This window comes from Pseudophryne corroboree, chromosome 5, assembly GCF_028390025.1.
Source record: "Pseudophryne corroboree isolate aPseCor3 chromosome 5, aPseCor3.hap2, whole genome shotgun sequence".
In the NCBI taxonomy this organism is placed as follows: Eukaryota; Metazoa; Chordata; class Amphibia; order Anura; family Myobatrachidae; genus Pseudophryne; species Pseudophryne corroboree.
Window position 1 is genome coordinate 96,518,669 of NC_086448.1, and position 20,629 is coordinate 96,539,297.

Sequence of the window (20,629 nt, forward strand, 5' to 3'; positions counted from 1 at the left end):
TATCATTCACCAGGGCAGATGTATTAAGCTTGGAAAAGTGATAAAGCAGTGATAAGTGGAAGGTGATAATGCACCAGCCAATCATTACGGTTTTGAAAAATTACAAAAGTTGATTGGCTGGTGCGTTATCACCTTCCACTTATCACTTCTCCAGGCTTAATACATCTGCCCTACCCTTTGTTACTTATAAGGAACATTCACTTCCACATCATCATCATCACCATTGTTTATTTATAAGTTGGCAATAAACTCCAGTGGCAGAAAGTTAGTAATTAGCTATCACATCAATTGTTTGTCAGCATGCAATGTCATAACAGTTTTAGTGGTCTATTTACTAAGCCTTGGATGGAGATAAAGTCAACGGAGATAAAGTACCAGCCAATCAGCTCCTAACTGCCATGCCACAGGCTGTGTTTAAAAAAAATGACAGGAGCCGAATGGCTGGTACTTTATCACCGTCCTTCCAAGGGTTAGTGAAGGTGTCAGCTTTCTTATTTATGTTGAGTGATGATGATAATGATCCTCTAACAAACGTGCTCTTTCTTATATTTCAGGTTTTGCAAAATGATTACTTAATGCTAAAATAATTGCTAATCATATATTGTCAGGCATTCACTGGCAGACAATGGAGAAGACCATGGGGATATACCTGTGGTCCTGGAAGCCTGGGCACTTTAAGAACTCAGGATTCTCCCCATCTATTCTTCACCCCCGGTGCTGCCTTGGAGCCTGAGTTTAGATCAGGGGTGTACAACCTTTTCTAGTCCTGGGGCTGTACTGGGAGATCGTACTGGGAGATTGCACTCATTGAAAAGGACCACAATAAACTTTACATCCATAAACATACACAATACATACAAATTACTTGTGAAAAAAACCTTGCAGCATTGGTAAAAAAAACCTCCTGTAGGGACAGAAGTGTGTGCATTGCCGCAAAGCAGGATACGCCACCACAAGGGTTGAGGACATCCCATGTGACAACACATTCCCCTTTCCCTCTTGTAGCAGTACAGTTCCTCACCTCTGCAGCAACACCATCACATGATCCCCATAGCAACACTTCCTTCTGCACTGCCACTGTGCTCTCTCCATTGGTCTGCCACCGCTGTAGAGTGAGTAGTGGTACTATCAGACAGGTACAATCCTCAATCCAAGACAGGGCCGTAACTAGGGTGGTGTGACATGTGCCAAAGCACAGGGCACCGCAAGGCAGGGGGGTCTGTCAATTCTCTATTTCTGCTGCGGGGTACACAGGGCTCCACAAGTCTGGACAATGGGGTGTAGAGTAGGATCTTGATCCGAGGCACCAACAGGCTCAAAGCTTTGACTGTTCCCAGAATGCACAGCGCTGCCTCCTATATCACTCCGCCTCCCAGCACAGGAGCTCAGTTTGTCAGTTGGTGCTGCAGTAAGCAGGCACTTAATAGAGGGGCTGCTCCAGGCAGCCCTGAGAAAAGCTTTTTATGAGGTAAAAAGTGAAGACTTTAAGGGCAGCAGCGGTGGTAAATGTCTTGTGACATTCACTGCTGCAGCTCCAGCTCTCCCCAGAGGCGCTGTACACTCCCGAGCCCTGGTTGCCGGTACCTACAGCGGAGGCTCCGGTTTTCTTCATGTTAGACAAACACGGCTGGGGCTCTCCAGGATCGCGTGGCCGCACTTCGGGAGGTGCTAAGTGGGTCCCGCTCCCGGGCTCGGTCTTTATCGCGATCCGGCGCGGTTAGTGGGAGGCGGGCCGCACGCGCTGACGGTGGACACTGTGGATACAGGCGATCCCACTAGATCACCAGGGCATGGGCGCAGGTCAGGTTTTCTCTTAAAACCGATTTTAATATCGCCCACAGTACCCAGCAAGGGGGATAAGGCTTTGACCTGAAGCCCCTCCCCCAGCCCCAGGGCGCCATTTCCAGCAAGTGTTCCCGCCCTGGAGCTGCATCTCTGTCTTTTCCTCACTCCCTGTCAGTGTCTGCGGCGCCATTACTCCTCAGCTCACTGTTCCTGGGACTGCTTGGGCAAATCCTCCTATGTAAAGCCGCCTGGTTGTCAGCGTTGTGCCTTTACATGACACTTAAGTATTCTACCTGCCTTTTTAGTCAGTGTTAGTAAGAAAGAGTGCATTTAGTCAGGGGTTTATAGTACAATTACCCTGTGATATACATCCAGTTTTTTACTGTGTAGTGTTATATCTATTGACTATATAGCTGTGTAAGCTAGTCCAGTGCAGTATTATTGTCTGTAATAACCTCTGCATTGTACAAACTGTGACTATTTGTGTGTGCATTGATAGCTGAGTGGTGTCCATCTCGTGTCTTTCACTCAACTTGCTATCCCTATATTCTATAACCTGAGGGGGCTTGGTGCCTCAGGTGTTATTTAATATAGGATTTTCACAAAGATATACTGTATTACGTATTTTTCTCTGTGATTTAGTCACCATATCTCTCCTTTATCTCTGCTGGTGCTGAGTACACTGCGCAGGGGTTTGGGTTTAGGGATATAGTGCTGCTAATAATTGTACTGTGTTACCTCATACTGCAAGATATATCATGTCTGCTTCTGAGGGTAACGGTTCTGGGGCGGAACACACTGCCGGTGTTGCTGAAGCCACAGGCACATATGGGGAGAATATAGCAGCTGTGGGCTCTGGTTCTGGGGGCTCCTTGCCCCCCAGTGGGACTGTGGCAACGGAGGCACATACTGACCCTCCGTGGGCCGCTTTTTCCACGCTACTGCGTACACTAGTTCATAAACTAACACCCCCTATGGGACCCCCAATGCCGGTACAACCGCATGTGGTCCCTGCAGCTAACCCGCCGTGGGCGGACGATTTATCTGCTCAATTAAAGAAGTTGAACCAGTCCCTGACTACTAAAAAGTCTGACCAATGCTCGCCTAAGTCCAGGAGGTCCTCTAAGCGAGCGCTCATCTCCTCACAATCCACTGCTGTCACTGACATCTCGTCTGATGAAGACAGCACATACACTGACCCCACAAGTACTGACTCAGATACGGCTGATGGGGAGGGTAGTTCACATGTGGATGTTCCTGATCTTTTGGAGGCTATTAAGTTGATTCTGCAGATTACGGATGATCCCGAGCCATCCGTTCCTCCTAAGAAACCAGATAGGTTCAAACGTCAGAAGGTGATTAAACAAGTTTTACCTCACTCTGACCACCTAGTGGATATACGTCAGGAACCCTGGCAAAGCCCGGGTACGAAGTTTGTGCCTCTAAAGAGTCGAGGGTTGTCTAAAAGCGATTTACACCCTCACGGGTGCTGCACAAAGGCCCACTATTGCAGCTACATGGGCGGCAGAGGCTATTGAAGCATGGGCCTTGGAGTTAGAAGCTGAAATCTCCTCTGACCATGCTAGACAATGCTTGTCATATATTGTCACAGCTTCTCGCTATATTAAAGAGGCGGCTTCTGATGCCGGTATCCTAGCAGCCAAGGCCTCTACTACGTCAGTCCTGGCTCGCAGGATATTGTGGCTGAGATCCTGGTCTGTGGATCTGGACTCTAGAAAAACCCTGGAGGTACTCCCTTTCAAGGGGGATATTCTGTTTGGGGATTTCTTAAATAATATAGTGGCTGACTTGGCTACTGCCAAAACTGCCTGTCTGCCTAATACATCTCCTTCTGTGTCGAAGGCCAAAGGCACGTCCTTTCGCCCCTTTCGTCCTTAAGGTAAAGCAAAAGGTCAGGCGTACCATAAGCAGGCCCGCACTTCCAAACCTGGTAAGCCGAAGCCCAAAAGAGCCTGGGCGGCCCGTCAGCCAGCAGCCAAGACTGATAAGCCTGCCGCATGGCGGGGCGGGCCTCCCCCTGGGGGATCCCAGGGTGGGGGGCCGGCTTCTAGGGTATACCTAGGAATGGTTGAAGACCACTTCAGATGCCTGGGTACGGGAAGTCGTCACTCGAGGTTACGCCATAGCCTTCAAAAACCGACCCCCTCATCGATTTTGCCAGACAGACGTCCCGTCGGACCAGACAAAGGCAAACACTCTGCATTCGGTGGTACAGACCCTCCTGGATACAGGAGTCGTAGTACAGGTGCCTCTTGCTCAGAGGGGCCAGGGGTACTATTCTCCGCCGTTTCTAGTCCCGAAACCGGATGGGTCCTCTCGGCCCATTCTCAACCTCAAGGCACTGAACAAGTTTGTGAAGGTTTCCAAGTTCTGTATGGAATCCCTTCGCTCTATAGTTCTGGCCTTGGAACCTGGGGACTACATGGTCTCCCTGGACATACAGGATGCTTACCTGCATATTCCTATAGCAGTGTCACATCAACAATACCTGAGGTTCGCTATTGGCAACCTCCATTACCAGTTTCGGGTGTTACCTTTTGGTTTAACAACGGCTCTGCGAGTCTTCACCAAAGTTATGGCGGTGGTACTCCGCCGTCAAGAGGTCATGATACTGCTGTATCTGGACGACTTGTTAATCCTGGCAAATTCCCCAGATCTTCTCCTGCGTCATCTGGATATGACGGGGTGGTTTCTACAAGCCCACGGGTGGCTCATCAACTGGAAGAAATCCTCCCTGGTTCCTGCTCAGAGCATGGTGCATCTGGGAGCGCTGTTGGACACTCACAACCAGAGGTTGTTCTTGTCTCAGGAGAAAGTCCTGAAACTTCAGGACAGGATTTGTTGCTTCCTTTCTCGTCCGCAAGTGTCGATACATTTGGCAATGCATGTGCTGGGCCTCATGGTATCAGCATTCGACATGGTGGAGTATGCTCAATTCCATTCTCGCCCCCTCCAGAAGCTGATTCTAGCCAAGTGGGACGGCCTGCCTCACCGGATCAGGTCTCAAATGATCTCTTGGACTCCGGAGGTCCGTCTGTCGCTGCTCTGATGGCTCCAGGACCGACAATTGTGCAGAGGCCGTCCCTTCTGGATATCCAACTGGGTCCTGTTGACGACAGATGCCAGTCTAAGAGGTTGGGGCGCGGTGCTGGAGCAGCACTCCTTGCAGGGTCGGTGGACCAAGGAGGAATCTCTCCTCTCGATCAACATTCTGGAATTGCGGGCGGTCTTCAATGCGTTGAACCTAGCCCAGCATTTGACTCAGAACCGTCCTGTTCAAGTACAGTCGGACAACGCAACCACAGTGGCTTACATAAATCATCAAGGCTGCACTCGAAGCCGTTTGGCAATGAAGGAAGCCTCACGGATTCTACGTTGGGCAGAGCGCCATCTACCGGCAATATCGCCAATATTCATTCCGGGAGTCCTGAATTGGAAAGCGAACTTTCTCAGTCGTCAGGACGTGCATGCCGGCGAGTGGGGCCTCCATCCAGAAGTGTTTCAACTCCTCGTGGAAAGGTGGGGTCTTCCAGATGTGGATCTGATGGCGTCTCGTCACAACTACAAGGTTCCAGTCTTCGGAGCAAGGACAAGGGATCCTCAAGCAGCATTAGTGGATGCGCTGGCAGTGCCGTGGAGGTTTTGGCTGCCGTACGTGTTCCCTCCGGTGTCACTCCTGCCCAGGGTAATTCGGAAGTTCAAGCAAGAAAAAGGAAATCTGCTTCTCATAGCTCCGGCGTGGTCCAGACGGCACTGGTTCTCAGACCTGCAAGGCCTATCGTCAGAGCGTCCACTTCTACTTCCACACACTACTTCCAGACCTCCTCGTTCAGGGCCCCTGTGTCTACCAGGACCTAGCCCGGCTGTCTTTGACGGCGTGGCTCTTGAAGCTTCCATCTTAAGAGCTAAGGGTTTTTCTGAAGAGGTCATTAAAACTATGTTGCGGGCCCAGAAACCGGCCTCTGCTCGGATTTACCATCGGGTCTGGCATTCCTACTTTGTTTGGTGCGCATCTAACCATTATGACGCTTCCAAGTTTAGTACAGCCAAACTTTTGGCTTTTCTACAGCAGGGCCTAGATTTAGGCCTGCGTCTGGCCTCCCTCAAGGTTCATGTTTCTGCCTTGTCGGTGTGGTTTCAGAGAAAAATTGCGACTTTACCTGATGTTCATACTTTCACTCAGGGTGTGTTGCGTATCCAACCTCCCTATGTCCCGCCTGTGGCTCCTTGGGACTTGTCGGTGGTTTTGGAGGCGTTGCAGGAGCCTCCATTTGAACCTCTTGGTTCAGCTGACCTTAAGTGGCTTTCCCTTAAGGTGGAATTCTTGCTGGCTATTGCCTCTGCTAGAAGAGTGTCGGATTTGGGTGCCTTGTCTTGTAGTTCCCCATATCTGATTTTTCCCCGTGACCGGGCGGTTCTTAGGACTCGTCCCGGATATTTACCTAAGGTGGTTTCTTCGTTCCACCTTAATCAGTAGATTGTGGTTCCAGCTTTTGTCTCTCCTGATTTGTCTCCCAAAGAGCGGTCTTTGGATGTGGTACGGGCTCTCCGTATCTATGTGAAGAGAACTGCTTCTATTCGAAAGTCTGATTCTCTCTTTGTTTTGTTTGGATTTCACAAACGTGGCTTGCCTGCTCACAAGCAGACCCTGGCCAGGTGGATTAGAATGGTGATTACGCATGCTTATGTGAAGGCTGGTCTGTCAGCTCCTATTCATATTACGGCCCATTCTACTCGGTCTGTTGGACCATCTTGGGCGGCCCAACGTGGTGCGGCCTTTGATCAATTGTGCAAGGCGGCTACGTGGTCCTCTGGGAACACGTTCATAAGGTTCTATGCCTTCGATACTGCCGCTTCCCAGGATGCTTCCTTTGGACACCGGGTTCTTGTGCCCGCTACAGTGCGTCCCCTCCCATAAGGAACTGCTTTAGGACATCCCCATTGTCCAGACTTGTGGATCCCAGTGTGCCCCGCAGCAGTAAACGAGTTTTATAGTAAGAACTTACCCTTGTTAAAACTCTTTCTGCGAGGTACACTGGGCTCCACAAGGCGCCCACCCTGACGCACTTAGCTTCTTCGGGTTGATATGGCATTAGCCGCTGACACTTCTCTTGTCGTGAGAGTGTGGTGTATGTGGCTACTAACCGTTGTCGTCTCTTTTCCTGCTACTGCATTGGGCTGGTTAACTAAACTGAGCTCCTGTGCTGGGAGGCGCGGTGATATAGGAGGCGGCGCTATGCATTCTGGGAATAGTCAAAGCTTTGAGCCTGTTGGTGCCTCGGATCAAGATCCTACTCTACAACCCATTGTCCAGACTTGTGGAGCCCAGTGTACCTCACAGAAATAGTTTTAACAAGGGTAAGTTCTTACCATAAAACTCGTTTTTGATCAATCTCACATGCAACTTCCTCCTCTTTAATCCCCTGTATCACCTGCTGTCCCCATCTCCTCCTCGCATCCCTAAGCACCTTCCGTCACACACTCCTTTTATGTAAGGCACACATTTCAAAATACTCTCATACTTCCAAAATAGGAGCAAATAGAACAGTGAGTATTGTGTCTGACTGCAATATGGAAGGTCATGGGTTTGAATCTTGAGTATGACAGTATTTTGAAATGTGTGCTTTAAATAAAGGAGGATGTGGCTAAAGGTTCTGGGTATGACTTCCAAGAAATGTGTGATTTAAAATAAAGAATAATGTAACTACAGTAAATGACGACAAAGAGCTCTCAAATTACGTGCATAAATGATTGTATTGGGAGTGTTCTGTAAGTATAGGTGTCCTATTAATATGTGTGTGTGTGTGTGTGTGTGTGTGTGTGTGTGTGTGTATGTATATATATATATATATATATATGTATATATATATATATTATATATATATATATATATATATATATATATATATATATATATATATGTATATATATATATATATATATATTTATATATATATATATATATATATAAATAAAATCATGTAGGAAGGTGCATCAGCTAGTGCTTTCACTGGGGGCCAGGGCTCGTCTTATGTGTCTGTTTGCTTTTACTGGACCAGAGCACCGAAATGTCTAGTTGCAGCTCTGGTCCCTAGGGTTACTAAAGGGCGGTTTGACTGGCATCCCGGCAGTCTGTTGGTGGTTATGAAACAGCCGGATTTACTAATGCCAAAACTGCGGAAAAAATGCCTATAATACACATCACCATAGTGGTTTTCTATTTTTATAGTATAGAAGTCATTGGATTTATCAAGCAGCGGTTTTGAGAAAGCCACTGAAAAAATGCTGGAATAACCCGCCATATAATACAAGCGTTTGTGCCTGATGAAATACTGTATGCTGGTTTAGGGTGAGGACTCCCAAGACAGTTTTAGCAAGAGGAAAATAACATTAATAATACTCTTATAGGGTAATATTACTTTATTAATATATTTAGGTGTAACAATAATGTTTAAATTGATTACAAGAGTAATAATATGTATTAACTTTATAAAAGGGTTTTTATTCTTAATTGATGTTAAAAACGGTTTCTCTTTCTAGACTTTATAAACATGGAATGTTCATTACAATTGTTGAAACATTTGTCAAGATGGCCAACTGCGCCAAAGTCTTCCCCATCTGGTCAGTCCTACTCTATCAATAGAATTAAAAACAATTTTATATATATATATATATATATATATATATATATATATATATATAAAGGATGGAAATGGATCGGCACTCCTATTCACTGTCCAACAACGCACCGGTGCCTTCTCAATAATAGTGGATAGACAAAAATGAAGAAAGGAGCGTCACTCAGCGTCTTAACCAGATAATGAAGTGTATTAACAACACACCATGAAATCCAACGTTTCGGGGCGCGCAGGTCCCTTTGTCAAGGTGTACAGCAGTGTGTGAGAGATAAAAACATACCTTTATACTAGAAGAAGAAGCCCTGGAGTGAGCGCATGCCGGGCGGCGTCCGTCCACAAACTCCGGCGCTGTCCGCTGACGTCATCGGCAAGTGGCCGCCCGGTGTCATGGAAACCCGGCGCGCGTCAAAGCCGCTGCCGAAGAAAGGTGACGAAAAAGAAGTTAAACTGTACAGAACCATCACCACCACAAATGTACAGCAAAGACCTAGTAGACAATGCTGTTAGATCTACGGCAATTATGTGACATGGCAAAAGACTGCACTGATATCAAAAAATAGTGCAGTAAAGGCACCACAGTAAAACCCACGTAAATAAACACTGTAATCATAATGTAAGGTACTGGTGGGCACTGCAGGACATAAGGGAAACAAAGGATTGGATTAAAGTTAACGAAGGGTTAACCAGAGGTAACTGTTCACATAAATAATACAGCAATTGAACTAGATGTTATACCTACTATACGGTCAGTGCTGACACTTTGAAAAAAGTGAGAAAGAGTGAAAGTGGTGATGTGATACCGCAGGGATATAGAAACATATACATGTCCAGATCACATATAAAAAAGGTCAAATAGAGTAACAAAACAAAATTAGAACAAACTAGAGGGGCAAAATAGAAATAGAAATAAAAATAAAAATCACGAATGCAGTGGAGCAGAGCCTCCGCAGCTCTAGCAGGATCGGAATTATTTGTGAGTAAATAAATTCCAAGGCATCATCTCGTTCAAGCCATCAGGGTCGATGGTGCCAAGTCTATGGATCCACTTGGCTTCCAAGGATCACACACACAGGGACTTAGATGAACACTTTCAGTGTTTATTTTGCACAGCAGGTCACCACATAGCAAGTTGGTTCCATACAGTCGGTATTACAGGGAGTAGCATACAGGTACTCACAGCATAGCAGACTCTTGATAGGCTCCAGTGGTCCCTAGTCTAACCCGCACAACCCAGCCTATCACTCGGGTAGCTATTCCACCATCGAGAGCAAGGTGACACTGACCTGGAAACCCTTATATCAGGAAATCCCAGGTGCTGCTGATCACAAACCTGGGAGTCTGCTATTGCTTCTAAAACCTGGTCTGGATCCTCCACATTACTTTCACATGGAAAACTGCTGTCTCTGCCACACTATATATATATATATATATATATATATATATATATATATATATATGATATTGAAATTAATATTTAATTACTATTGACCCTTTAAAATAATTAATACATAATATTACTCTCAATTAAACATTATTTTTAACCCAGTCAAAGCAATAAAATAATAATGCCCCTATAACAGTACTATTAGGGATCAATTAATGTAACTGCAAACAGGGAGCGTTGCCGACACCACAACTTATCCTGTCTGGTGGTGCTGTAAATTTACTTGCGCTGCGACTGGACTTGCACTTAATTGGATTGACCCCTTAATGTTACTGTTCTCAATACCCCTTGCCTTCATTAAAAGTGTGTTGGGAGTCCTCACCTTTTGATCTGTCACATAGGCTTTGTGGTTTTGCACCGGGTTTTCCCCACTGTTTGAAGCAAACCTCTGGTGGTTTGGACATTTTAAACCCCCCGTCGCCAAACCCCGCCCTTTTTGTAAACCTATGGAACCCACAGGTGGCAACGTTGCTACCCAGTTTCCCTTCATGGAACCTGTTGACCTTTTTGCCCAATAGAAAAGTCAGAGCAAGGTATACTGCAAGTGTCCTCTTTAGAAGGTGTATTGCCTGAAATAGTGATATACTGTACAGTATGTGGCCCATTGTCTTTGAGATGTGTTATATATGTATGTATTGCGACAAGGTGAGCTCTGTCAGCAACAGGAATGCACTAACTGTTTTTATTGGCTGCAGCCACAGTGTGATGGGAATGTCACGTTCCGGGGGGTCCAGTTTAATTATCCGTCAAGACCAGATGTGCAGGTGCTGCAGGGTCTGGACATCAGTGTGAAGAAAGGGGAAACCCTGGCGCTAGTGGGCAGCAGCGGGTGCGGGAAAAGTACCACTGTCCAACTGCTGGAGAGATTCTACGACCCACAAATCGGAGAAGTGGTAAATATGTATATCTCATCATGTGTAATAAATACTAACCCAGGTACAGCTATATGTAGATACTAGAAAGTGTAGACACTACTGGGCCTTGTATGCATGGTTTTTGGGGTGCATAGAACTCACAGACCACTCCCTGCTTATACTACATGTGATATTTTTAATACTGTATCCTGCTGTAGTGTAACCTAAAGCCATAGACAGGAGCGCAACACACTGATTGTGTAATTTCCAGATGTGTTACCCTCTCATATTAAGGTCTATTCATGAAGCAGTAAAAAGAGTGGAGAAGTGAGCCAGTGGAGAAGTTGCCCATGGCAACCAATAAACATTGAAGTAACATTTATAATTTGCATACTATAAAATTATACAGAGCAGCTGATTGGTTGCCATGGGCAACTTCTCCACACTTTTTACTTCTTCATTAATAGATCCCATTATCTTATTCATAGTTTCCCCAAATAATAACTAGACAATCTGAAGTTTATAGCTTTCCTTTCCTCGTGTTGTAATGGGGGAACTGAGAAAATACCCATCTTGTTTGTAGCCTGTGTGAGCTGCAGGTTTCAGACAGACATATACGTTCAGTTTGCAAACACTGGCTCTGATTCAGAGTTGCACGTGTCTTTGCCGCAATCGTACATGCACTAAAACTAAATGCGAATAGTTACCTGTATTACAAGTTGTACGTGTATATGCGACCACCCCTGACCATGTTTCTCTTGAAATAGCCATCATCATTATCAGGGCTCACTTGATCCAACCCTTTCCTTGGAGTAAGAGATGCGCCTGACATCAGTCAGAGTATTCTCCAAGCTGCCAGCTGGTATCATGGGGGAACTGAGCATCACTCAACTAAGGAAAGTTTGCCGGACAGCTATCAGTAAGATTCTCTGATGCAACGGGCCTAATTCATTTGTGGACGCAGAGGCAGAAACGGCGCTACAAAGCCCACCCCTGTGTACATTCATGCATATTTATGTGAAGGACTGAGACGGCCACTCTGAGTGTCTGTAGATACTGTAACACTGCCTGGTGCATCTTTAGATGCCACCACATACACAGGGCCAGCAGATGGAGACGTGTCCCACTAATAGTATCCTGATTATCGCAATCTGCCCCTAGCTTGCCCCATGCTTATGGTAGTTACAGATTTTCTCTCTGAGTATGGCCTCCAGTGTGATCCATTGTGCATTGGTGTACGCAGACACTTCAGTGACTTGACCGTAAGACAGACCATCTCTGTGCGTGTTTAACCCCCTCCCAGTCCTGCTCAGGAGCCCGCAGCACTTTTACAAGACACTTCTGATACCATGTACCTCTGTGCTGTAACACATTGGCCGTAGCAGTTTTGTATAGGTTTTTGCACACGTGCAGTAGCAAAGAAATCACTCAGGTATGTGAACAAATGTAATGTATGCTGCTTAGGAGTATATTTACTATAGTGCAGGTTTTTAGAAGTGGAGATGTTGCTCATAGCAACCAATCAGATTCTAGCTATGATCTTCTAGAAGGTGCTAGATTAATGATAAGTACAATCTGATTGGTTGCTATGGTCAACATCTCCTTTTTTATAAACCCACACTTTAGTAAATATAGACCTTAGAATCAGGCTCATTGCCTCTCTTGTACTCAAAGGGTCTCACAGCCAGGAAGCCATGTTTGATGCAGAAACTCCAGGGGGCATATAGGCCTCTGTAAATACTAAATTGCTTTCTAACAAATATTCAAAATGCCCGCTCTAATATATACTGTAGACGCTAGGCGCATCTTATTACCATATACGATAAAAGTGCGCTGTACGTCGCAAAACACTGCATCCCATAAGAGAAAACAATACACCCACACATTATCTGAGTTCCAACGCTCATTGATGTATATATTTGTTATTAAAAGGATATGTATTCAATATATCACAATGCACAGTATACATATAGTTACATGGTTACAATTTATACAGTAAGCAGTTAATACAAACTAAATCAAATACATACAGTTACAGGCCAGCAAATACATCACCATATATTTCTCTTATAAAAGTCTTCCCTCCATATCACTTTCTCTCTCTGTAAAATCATGTAGGCACTGGTCTGGCAGCATCTCTACCATCGTCTGGGCCAAAAACAGCAACTCCTGTGTGTCTGATCAGCAATGTGCTATATAGTTTGGGGGAGTGCACACATCTAGTCTAAGGGAGGGAACTTTCTCATTCATGATGAGTCACTGATCAATTCATATGCAAACCAAGTTCAGCCTTGAAGACATCAAAAGGGCTGGCCTGAGTTTCCTGTCCACCACCTGTTTGGAATGTCCATTGTCCTAATAAGAGTGACTTTAGCTTTCATACATTTAATCATTACTACTCATAGCAATGTCCTACAACTTAATAACAAGTATCAAATGAATCTACACATTAATCTGGTTACTGTAATACCAAACACGACATGTCTACCTTGCTCTGCTCCAATAATACACATACATGACGTTACTCCATTATATAATTTTAAATCATTATGATGTCTGGCGCTTGATATGTTATAATTATGTGCTGTATGAAATATGTGTTGAATCTATCTCTGTGGCATGTCTGTGTAAATGCGTATGTTACCATATATTGCTGTGCTCGCTGCGCGTATTTGCAAGCTTAGCGACTCATGTGTGGAGTCTGTATGTTCTCTCTATGTAATATTTTTTGACTACGACAGTCCACCCTTTGGCAGTAAACAATAACTGCCATTAGTTATTAACATAAGAAAAAAATATTTCAGACAATAATCAATGACCTAGACACAAGTATGTATTCATTTCAGAATTTCAGATGTTTGACCATATTTGGGGAAGACAGGGAGGAGGACGAGACATCCTCTATATGCACTCGGCAGTCACGAGACCACTGGTTGGGTGTGGGACAACATTCAACCTATAGAGTATGCTGGGACAGTGCTTTGGCCTATAATGTCTGATTTGGACGAACATTTCACACATACATGTACCTACGTCTTTGTACACTGATGTTCGGATTCGGTTGAGGTTCTGCTGGGTAGATGAAGAAAGACACAAACAAATCGTGAAAGTGACATATAAAATTTTCATGATCTACATATTCCTATCCTTTTCTGAACATTGTTTCCATTTCTGGAACGTATGCTAGTTCTGTTTAATCATTGAACAAGGGTTATAAGTAGTGTCCTTCCTAAATAACATAAACCTTTGAAGTTCGGGGAGAGCCACTCATAAACCTTTCTTCCACAAATAGTAATGAGCTCTTTATCTGCAATGTGTGAATAGCCATTGTCTGATTGTTCCTGATTACCTCCCAATTTCCTGAAATTGGTGAGATTTAAACATGCCGGATTTATCTATGGTACTGGTGGATCTTAAGGCTAGGGGGTCTAGTTATATTATACTCTTTGTCCACCTGTCCCCTCCCCCTTCCATGTAATTCAAGTACCTCAGCTAACTCTAAAAAAAAAATATGGCACTAATCCTGCATCTTTTCGTCTTAGAGGTACCTGTGAGCACATCCAACATTCCGTTTGGTTTAAGACCTTACCCACTAGTGAGTGGCAATCACTCAAGGGATGTCTGTCACCTTATTGCTAGACTGACATCTCTGGATGCTCTCATCTTCAAATATGGTGTCCCAATAACTACAAAATACAGTATTCCTCAGACAATAGCCTATCACGTTACCTCCGAACTCCGTAACTACTAGACCTTTGATTTTTCTCTGGCTTTAACAAACTGATCAGCTAATCCTGGGATCCTATAAGGAAATCACTCCTTCCTCCAGAACCAGTTCCAGTCCCACACCTTGCAAAAATAGAATGTCCTGAAAAAAAAATGTTTGTCAGCGGGAAAGAGAGAAAAGAGAAATAGAACAAAACAACTCTTGTCCATAGCAAATCAATTACAATGACTGGTCTTTCTGTGATCCTTTAGCATGCTCAGGTAGTGTTCAACAGTGCCGCCTCTCAGTGTTCACGGAACAGAGTCTCTAATGATACTTTTGCGATCTCACTCCATTTACGAGTTCCTTCCGGACTACCGACTTTCCTGCAATGTGAATCGTGGACCCAAGTCTCTCTCTTGGCTACTTTCACTGGGATAGTGCTGTCAACAAAACTTGGTACGGTCCTTCCCACCTGTCTATTAGGCAACCTGAGCGTAAGAACAATCACACAGTCTCTTGGTTCACAATCAAGACAGTATTTGGCATACCAGCAATCAACAGTTTCAAGTTCTTTTGTCAAGTTCTCAAATGCTGGCTCATCTCGATAAAGTACTGTACTGTCACCTCATTGGTGTATTTCTGATCATTGTGCGGATCAATCATGACATGAGGTTGTCTTCCAAAAAAACAAAAAGACACAAATACCAAAACAAAAACAAATTTCGAAGAGGGTGATTCGTTAAGTGAAGATCTGGGAGTGGTTCCGATGCTACATAATACTAGTGGCAGTATCTATGATCACAATAGTACAATTTCAAGCTTTGCTCCTACTTCTAGGGGTACCAGTATCTACACACAAATTTCTGCACAATTTTTCTTTGCAGTAAACACAGCAGCATCCGTGGCGGCAGGAAATTCCTCTACCCAGTTTGAGAAAACTTCAGTGCACACCAATACATAACAATAATTCCTAAAGGGTGTTAACTGTACAAAGTCGTTGTGTGTTTGCAATGTAGAGTACCATGAGCATAACTGAAAAAAAAAAAAAAAAAAAAACATCTCTAGAGGATAGAAAGAAGAAGAAAATGAAAAAGAAAATGTCAGGTTTGCCATTCACCAACAGGCATATAATCTATCTCTACAAAATTTCCCTTCACCAGTATTCTCATCCTTCCTCCACACTTTGTGCATGACAAGGCACACTGCAGTAATACTGGTGTCATCCTGCTGTTGGGATATACTGGGTTTGGGCAGAAACTCTGAAGGACCTAGGCATGTGGAGTTTGAACTGTAATTGGGTCCATGTATTGTACCACCCTGTGTGAACGCAAAAGATGAAGAGGAAACTGTGGAGAAACAGAATAGAGGTTGGTGACAGATGAGTTTGTAGAGGTGGAGAAGATTTTATAAAAATTTGACAACTGAATTGGGCACTACGGGGAAGTGATTCTCTACTTGGTCTACTCCCCTTAAAAAAATTCTGTGTTTGTCGTATCGCTATTGGGACTATCCCAGCCATCAATCCAGTGTCCTGTCCATCCTAAGTTCATCCATCTAAGACATGCATCTAGAACAGTGAAATGTAACATTAGTCTTCCTGGGTGTCTAACATACTTTGTACTTCCTGAGCGGGAGCACATTATATGTATATCATATCTAACAAAGCTCCTGTTAAGTTAATCAGGGGCCATTTCTGCTAGGAAAAAGAAGCAAAAGTTTAGAGGCCCCATCTTAACCCCAGCAAGTTTTGTTAAAGGGTAATATTGCATTTATTTTTTTCTTCCCATTAGCCGAATCTGTGTTTTCTATATGGCTTATAATTCCTTACTATATGTCCCTTGGTCCCGTCTATGTGTTTAATAATGTGGCCTGTGTTTTCTGTCTAGGGGGTCTATATTGACTATGTGTCCTACTACTCCTACAATCTCTGGCAAAATGCCCTTCCTTCCTACAAGTGTAACATATTATTGACCTTGACTTACCATTAGGGATCTGGGGTTTGGACTGATGGGTCTTTCCTGTATGTGCCTGTATACTTACCGTCCTCAGCCTCTCCACCTGTTGTTCTCTGCGCCTAGCACTATTCCTGTGATGTTCAATAGCACACTCTCTAAGATTAGCTACTGTGACCCCTTTCCAATTTGGCAAAGAAGTCTGCACCCTGACCCTCAATGCCTTATTGAGCCCGTCCATTAGCACAGAGACAGCTACCTCCCATTTGCCGATCCAGACAGAGAGTTTTCTATTACTGCAAAAAAAAAAAAAAAAAAAAGTTTAACAAGCTTCTAGGTCATGCAAAGTATTCATTCAATCCTTCTCCTCCCGTATTAAGGGTCTGTACATGGTCCAACAAATATTTCCAAGCTCATCTTGACTAGGGGCATTACTAGGAATGAATACAGTACTTCTTATATGGTAACTAAAAGAAATACCCGGGGGTTACCCTGTCTCTGTCTGCTTTCCTACTGGCAAATACTAATGTGCTGACAGGTTTTTCGCCATTTCTGACGTTAATTTCTTGATTTTTATTTTATTTTTGGGTTTTACTATATATGTACACGAATGATACCATAATTACCAGTTCCACTGGTCTCAGCCACTTCCCCCGCAGGCTACTGCTCTTCTTTTACCGGTTGGCTACTCCTCTGAGTGCATGAGAGATGGCTGAAACCAATCAGGTCGCCTTCTCCTCCTAAATACAATTTCAACATTCATTAGTACATATATAGGTTACAGTCATATTTTTCATATTTTTATTATTTTCTATAGTTTGTATGCTGGCCGTAACTGCTTCCACATCTACATATGGCGGTGTACTTGCTTTCTCTTTTTCTTCCTACTTGTTTATTGTTGCTACAAGTTCAAACAGTTCTTATATTTCCATTCTTGTCTTATATGACTTTGGTTAGACATACCACCTGCAATACCTTAGGATCAAACTCACCAACCCCTCTTGCTGCCACAGGTTTAAACAATTTGTATGTCTGACCCTTTGTTTTCTGGATTTAATCAGACATATTTTAATCTTTACGTTCTGTAACACCTCTGATTCAAAGCTACCCATCTTTGGGAATGGGGCCCTATCTTCCGCAGTCATACGTACGCACTCATTGCAAAAAGCCTCCGTGTGTGAACCATATTTTTCACACATAATAAACCTTGCTGACCCTCTCGGCCGCAATTCTGACCTTCTCGATCCCAAATCTTCTGCTTGAACCCTAGCTACCAAACTGCTTGTGCAATTGGATCCCATCGCGGACTTTTTGCCAATAAACGCAATCCCCAATGCACACCGCAAATAGACGGTGAAAGACACCTAGCGCTTTCACTCGCTCCTTCTCCGCTGACGTACCACGACTCACTCCAATAGTGACCACCGCGTACCCAGTGAGGCCCTAACTAGCCTCTATTCACTGGAAGTTTTAGGAGTAACTTACCTTTTCCAGCGAATATCCACCGTTGAAGATTTTCCTGAGAGAGACCAGCGAAAACTTCCCTTTTTGACACAAATCACGCTTGCGTATGCTCTACACAGCGCTAATGATACGGCGATTTTACGCAAAAGCTCGTAAAGGGGTATTAAGTTGCGCTACGTATCGCACCCACAAACATGCGGTCCAATCGCACAGTGTATAGGTACTTGTTACCTATCCGCCTTACGACCACTGGAATCGAATCACAAGCTGTGAAACCTCAGCCGGAGCGTAATACAAAACCTTTCTCTGACGTCCTAGTGGATGCTGGGAACTCCGTAAGGACCATGGGGAATAGACGGGCTCTGCAGGAGACTGGGCACTCTAAAAGAAAGATTAGGTACTATCTGGTGTGCACTGGCTCCTCCCTCTATGCCCCTCCTCCAGACCTCAGTTAGATTTCTGTGCCCGGCCGAGCTGGATGCACACTAGGGGCTCTCCTGAGCTCCTAGAAAGAAAGTTTATTTTAGGTTTTTTATTTTACAGTGAGACCTGCTGGCAACAGGCTCACTGCATCGAGGGACTAAGGGGAGAAGAAGCGAACCTACCTGCTTGCAGCTAGCTTGGGCTTCTTAGGCTACTGGACACCATTAGCTCCAGAGGGATCGACCGCATGGAACTGGCCTTGGTGTTCGTTCCCGGAGCCGCGCCGCCGTCCCCCTTACAGAGCCAGAAGCAAGAAGAGGTCCGGAAAATCGGCGGCAGAAGACATCAGTCTTCACCAAGGTAGCGCACAGCACTGCAGCTGTGCGCCATTGCTCCTCATACACACTTCACACTCCGGTCACTGAGGGTGCAGGGCGCTGGGGGGGTGGGCGCCCTGAGCAGCAATAAAAACACCTTGGCTGGCAAATATATCACAATATATAGCCCCAGAGGCTATATATGTGATAAATACCCCTGCCAGAATCCATAAAAAAGCGGGAGAAAAGTCTGCGAAAAAGGGGCGGAGCTATCTCCCTCAGCACACTGGCGCCATTTTCTCTTCACAGTGCAGCTGGAAGACAGCTCCCCAGGCTCTCCCCTGTAGTTTGCAGGCTCAAAGGGTTAAAAAGAGAGGGGGGGGGGCACTAAATTTAGGCGCAATATTGTATATACAAGCAGCTATTGGGAAAACTTCACTCAATATAGTGTTAATCCCTAACTTATATAGCGCTCTGGTGTGTGCTGGCATACTCTCTCTCTGTCTCCCCAAAGGGCTGTGTGGGGTCCTGTCCTCAGTCAGAGCATTCCCTGTGTGTGTGCGGTGTGTCGGTACGGCTGTGTCGACACGTTTGATGAGGAGGCTTATGTGGTGGCAGAGCAGATGCCGATAAATGTGATGTCGCCCCCTGTGGGGCCGACACCAGAGTGGATGGATAGGTGGAAGGTATAAACCGACAGTGTCAACTCCTTACATAAAAGGCTGGATGACGTAACAGCTGTGGGACAGCCGGCTTCTCAGCCCGCGCCTGCCCAGGCGTCTCAAAGGCCATCAGGGGCTCAAAAACGCCCGCTCCCTCAGATGGCAGACACAGATGTCGACACGGAGTTTGACTCCAGTGTCGACGAGGTTGAGACATATACACAATCCACTAGGAACATCCGTTACATCCCGGCAATAAAAAATGTGTTACACATTTCTGACATTAACCCAAGTACCACTAAAAAAGGGTTTTATGTTTGGGGAGAAAAAGCAGGCAGTGTTTTGTTCCCCCATCAAATGAGTGAATGAAGTGTGAAAAAGCGTGGGTTCCCCCGATAAGAAGCTGGTAATTTCTAAAAAGTTACTGATGGCGTACCCTTTCCCGCCAGAGGATAAGTTACGCTGGGAGATATCCCCTAGGGTGGATAAGGCGCTCACACGTTTGGCAAAAAAGGTGGCACTGCCGTCTTAGGATACGGCCACTTTGAAGGTACCTGCTGATAAAAAGCAGGAGGCTATCCTGAAGTCTGTATTTACACACTCAGGTACTAGACTGAGACCTGCAGATAGTGCTGCTGCAGCGTGTTCTGTGACCCTGTCAAACAGGGATACTATTTTGCGAACATAAGAGCATATTAAAGACGTCGTCTTATATATGAGGGATGCACAGAGGGATATTTTGCCGGCTGGCATCCAAAATTAATGCAATGTCCATTCTGTCAGGAGGGTATTAGAGACCCGACACTGGACAGGTGATGCTGACTTTAAAAGGCACATAGAGCCTTATAAGGGTGAGGAATTGTTTGGGGATGGTCTCTGGGACCTCGTATCCACAGCAACAGCTGGGAAGAAAAAATTTTACCTCAGGTTTCATCACAGCCTAAGAAAGCACTGTATTATCAGGTACAGTCCTTTTGGCTTCAAAAAAGCAAGCGGGTCAAAGGCGCTTCCTTTCTGCACAGAGACGAGGGAAGAGGGAAAAAGCTGCACCAGTCAGCCAGTTCCCAGAATCAAAATTCTTCCCCCGCTTCCTCTGAGTCCACCGCATGACGCGGGGGCTCCACAGGCGTAGCCAGTTACGGTGGGGGGCCGACTCAAAAATTTCAGCGATCAGTGGGCTCGCTCACAGGTGGATCCTTCAAGTAGTATCTCAGGGGTACAAGCTGGAATTCAAGGCGTCTCCCCCCCGCCGTTTCCTCAAATCTGCCTTGCCGACAACTCCCTCAGGCAGGGAGGCTGTGCTAGAGGCAATTCACAAGCTGTATTCCCAGCAGGTGATAGTCAAGGTGCCCCTACTTCA

The 20,629-nt window shown here is 45.1% G+C and overlaps 1 protein-coding gene across 2 annotated transcripts in view; it reads left to right on the forward strand.

Annotated features, from left to right (window-relative positions):
• The window catches only part of LOC134927267 (ATP-dependent translocase ABCB1-like), a 503,919-nt gene that overhangs the window by 457,599 nt on the left and 25,691 nt on the right, over positions 1-20,629 (forward strand). For both annotated transcript variants that reach the window (XM_063921477.1, XM_063921479.1), the window contains exon 25: positions 10,584-10,781. In XM_063921477.1, the coding sequence (XP_063777547.1) occupies positions 10,584-10,781 (198 nt within the window). The remainder of the gene's footprint in view (positions 1-10,583; positions 10,782-20,629) is intronic.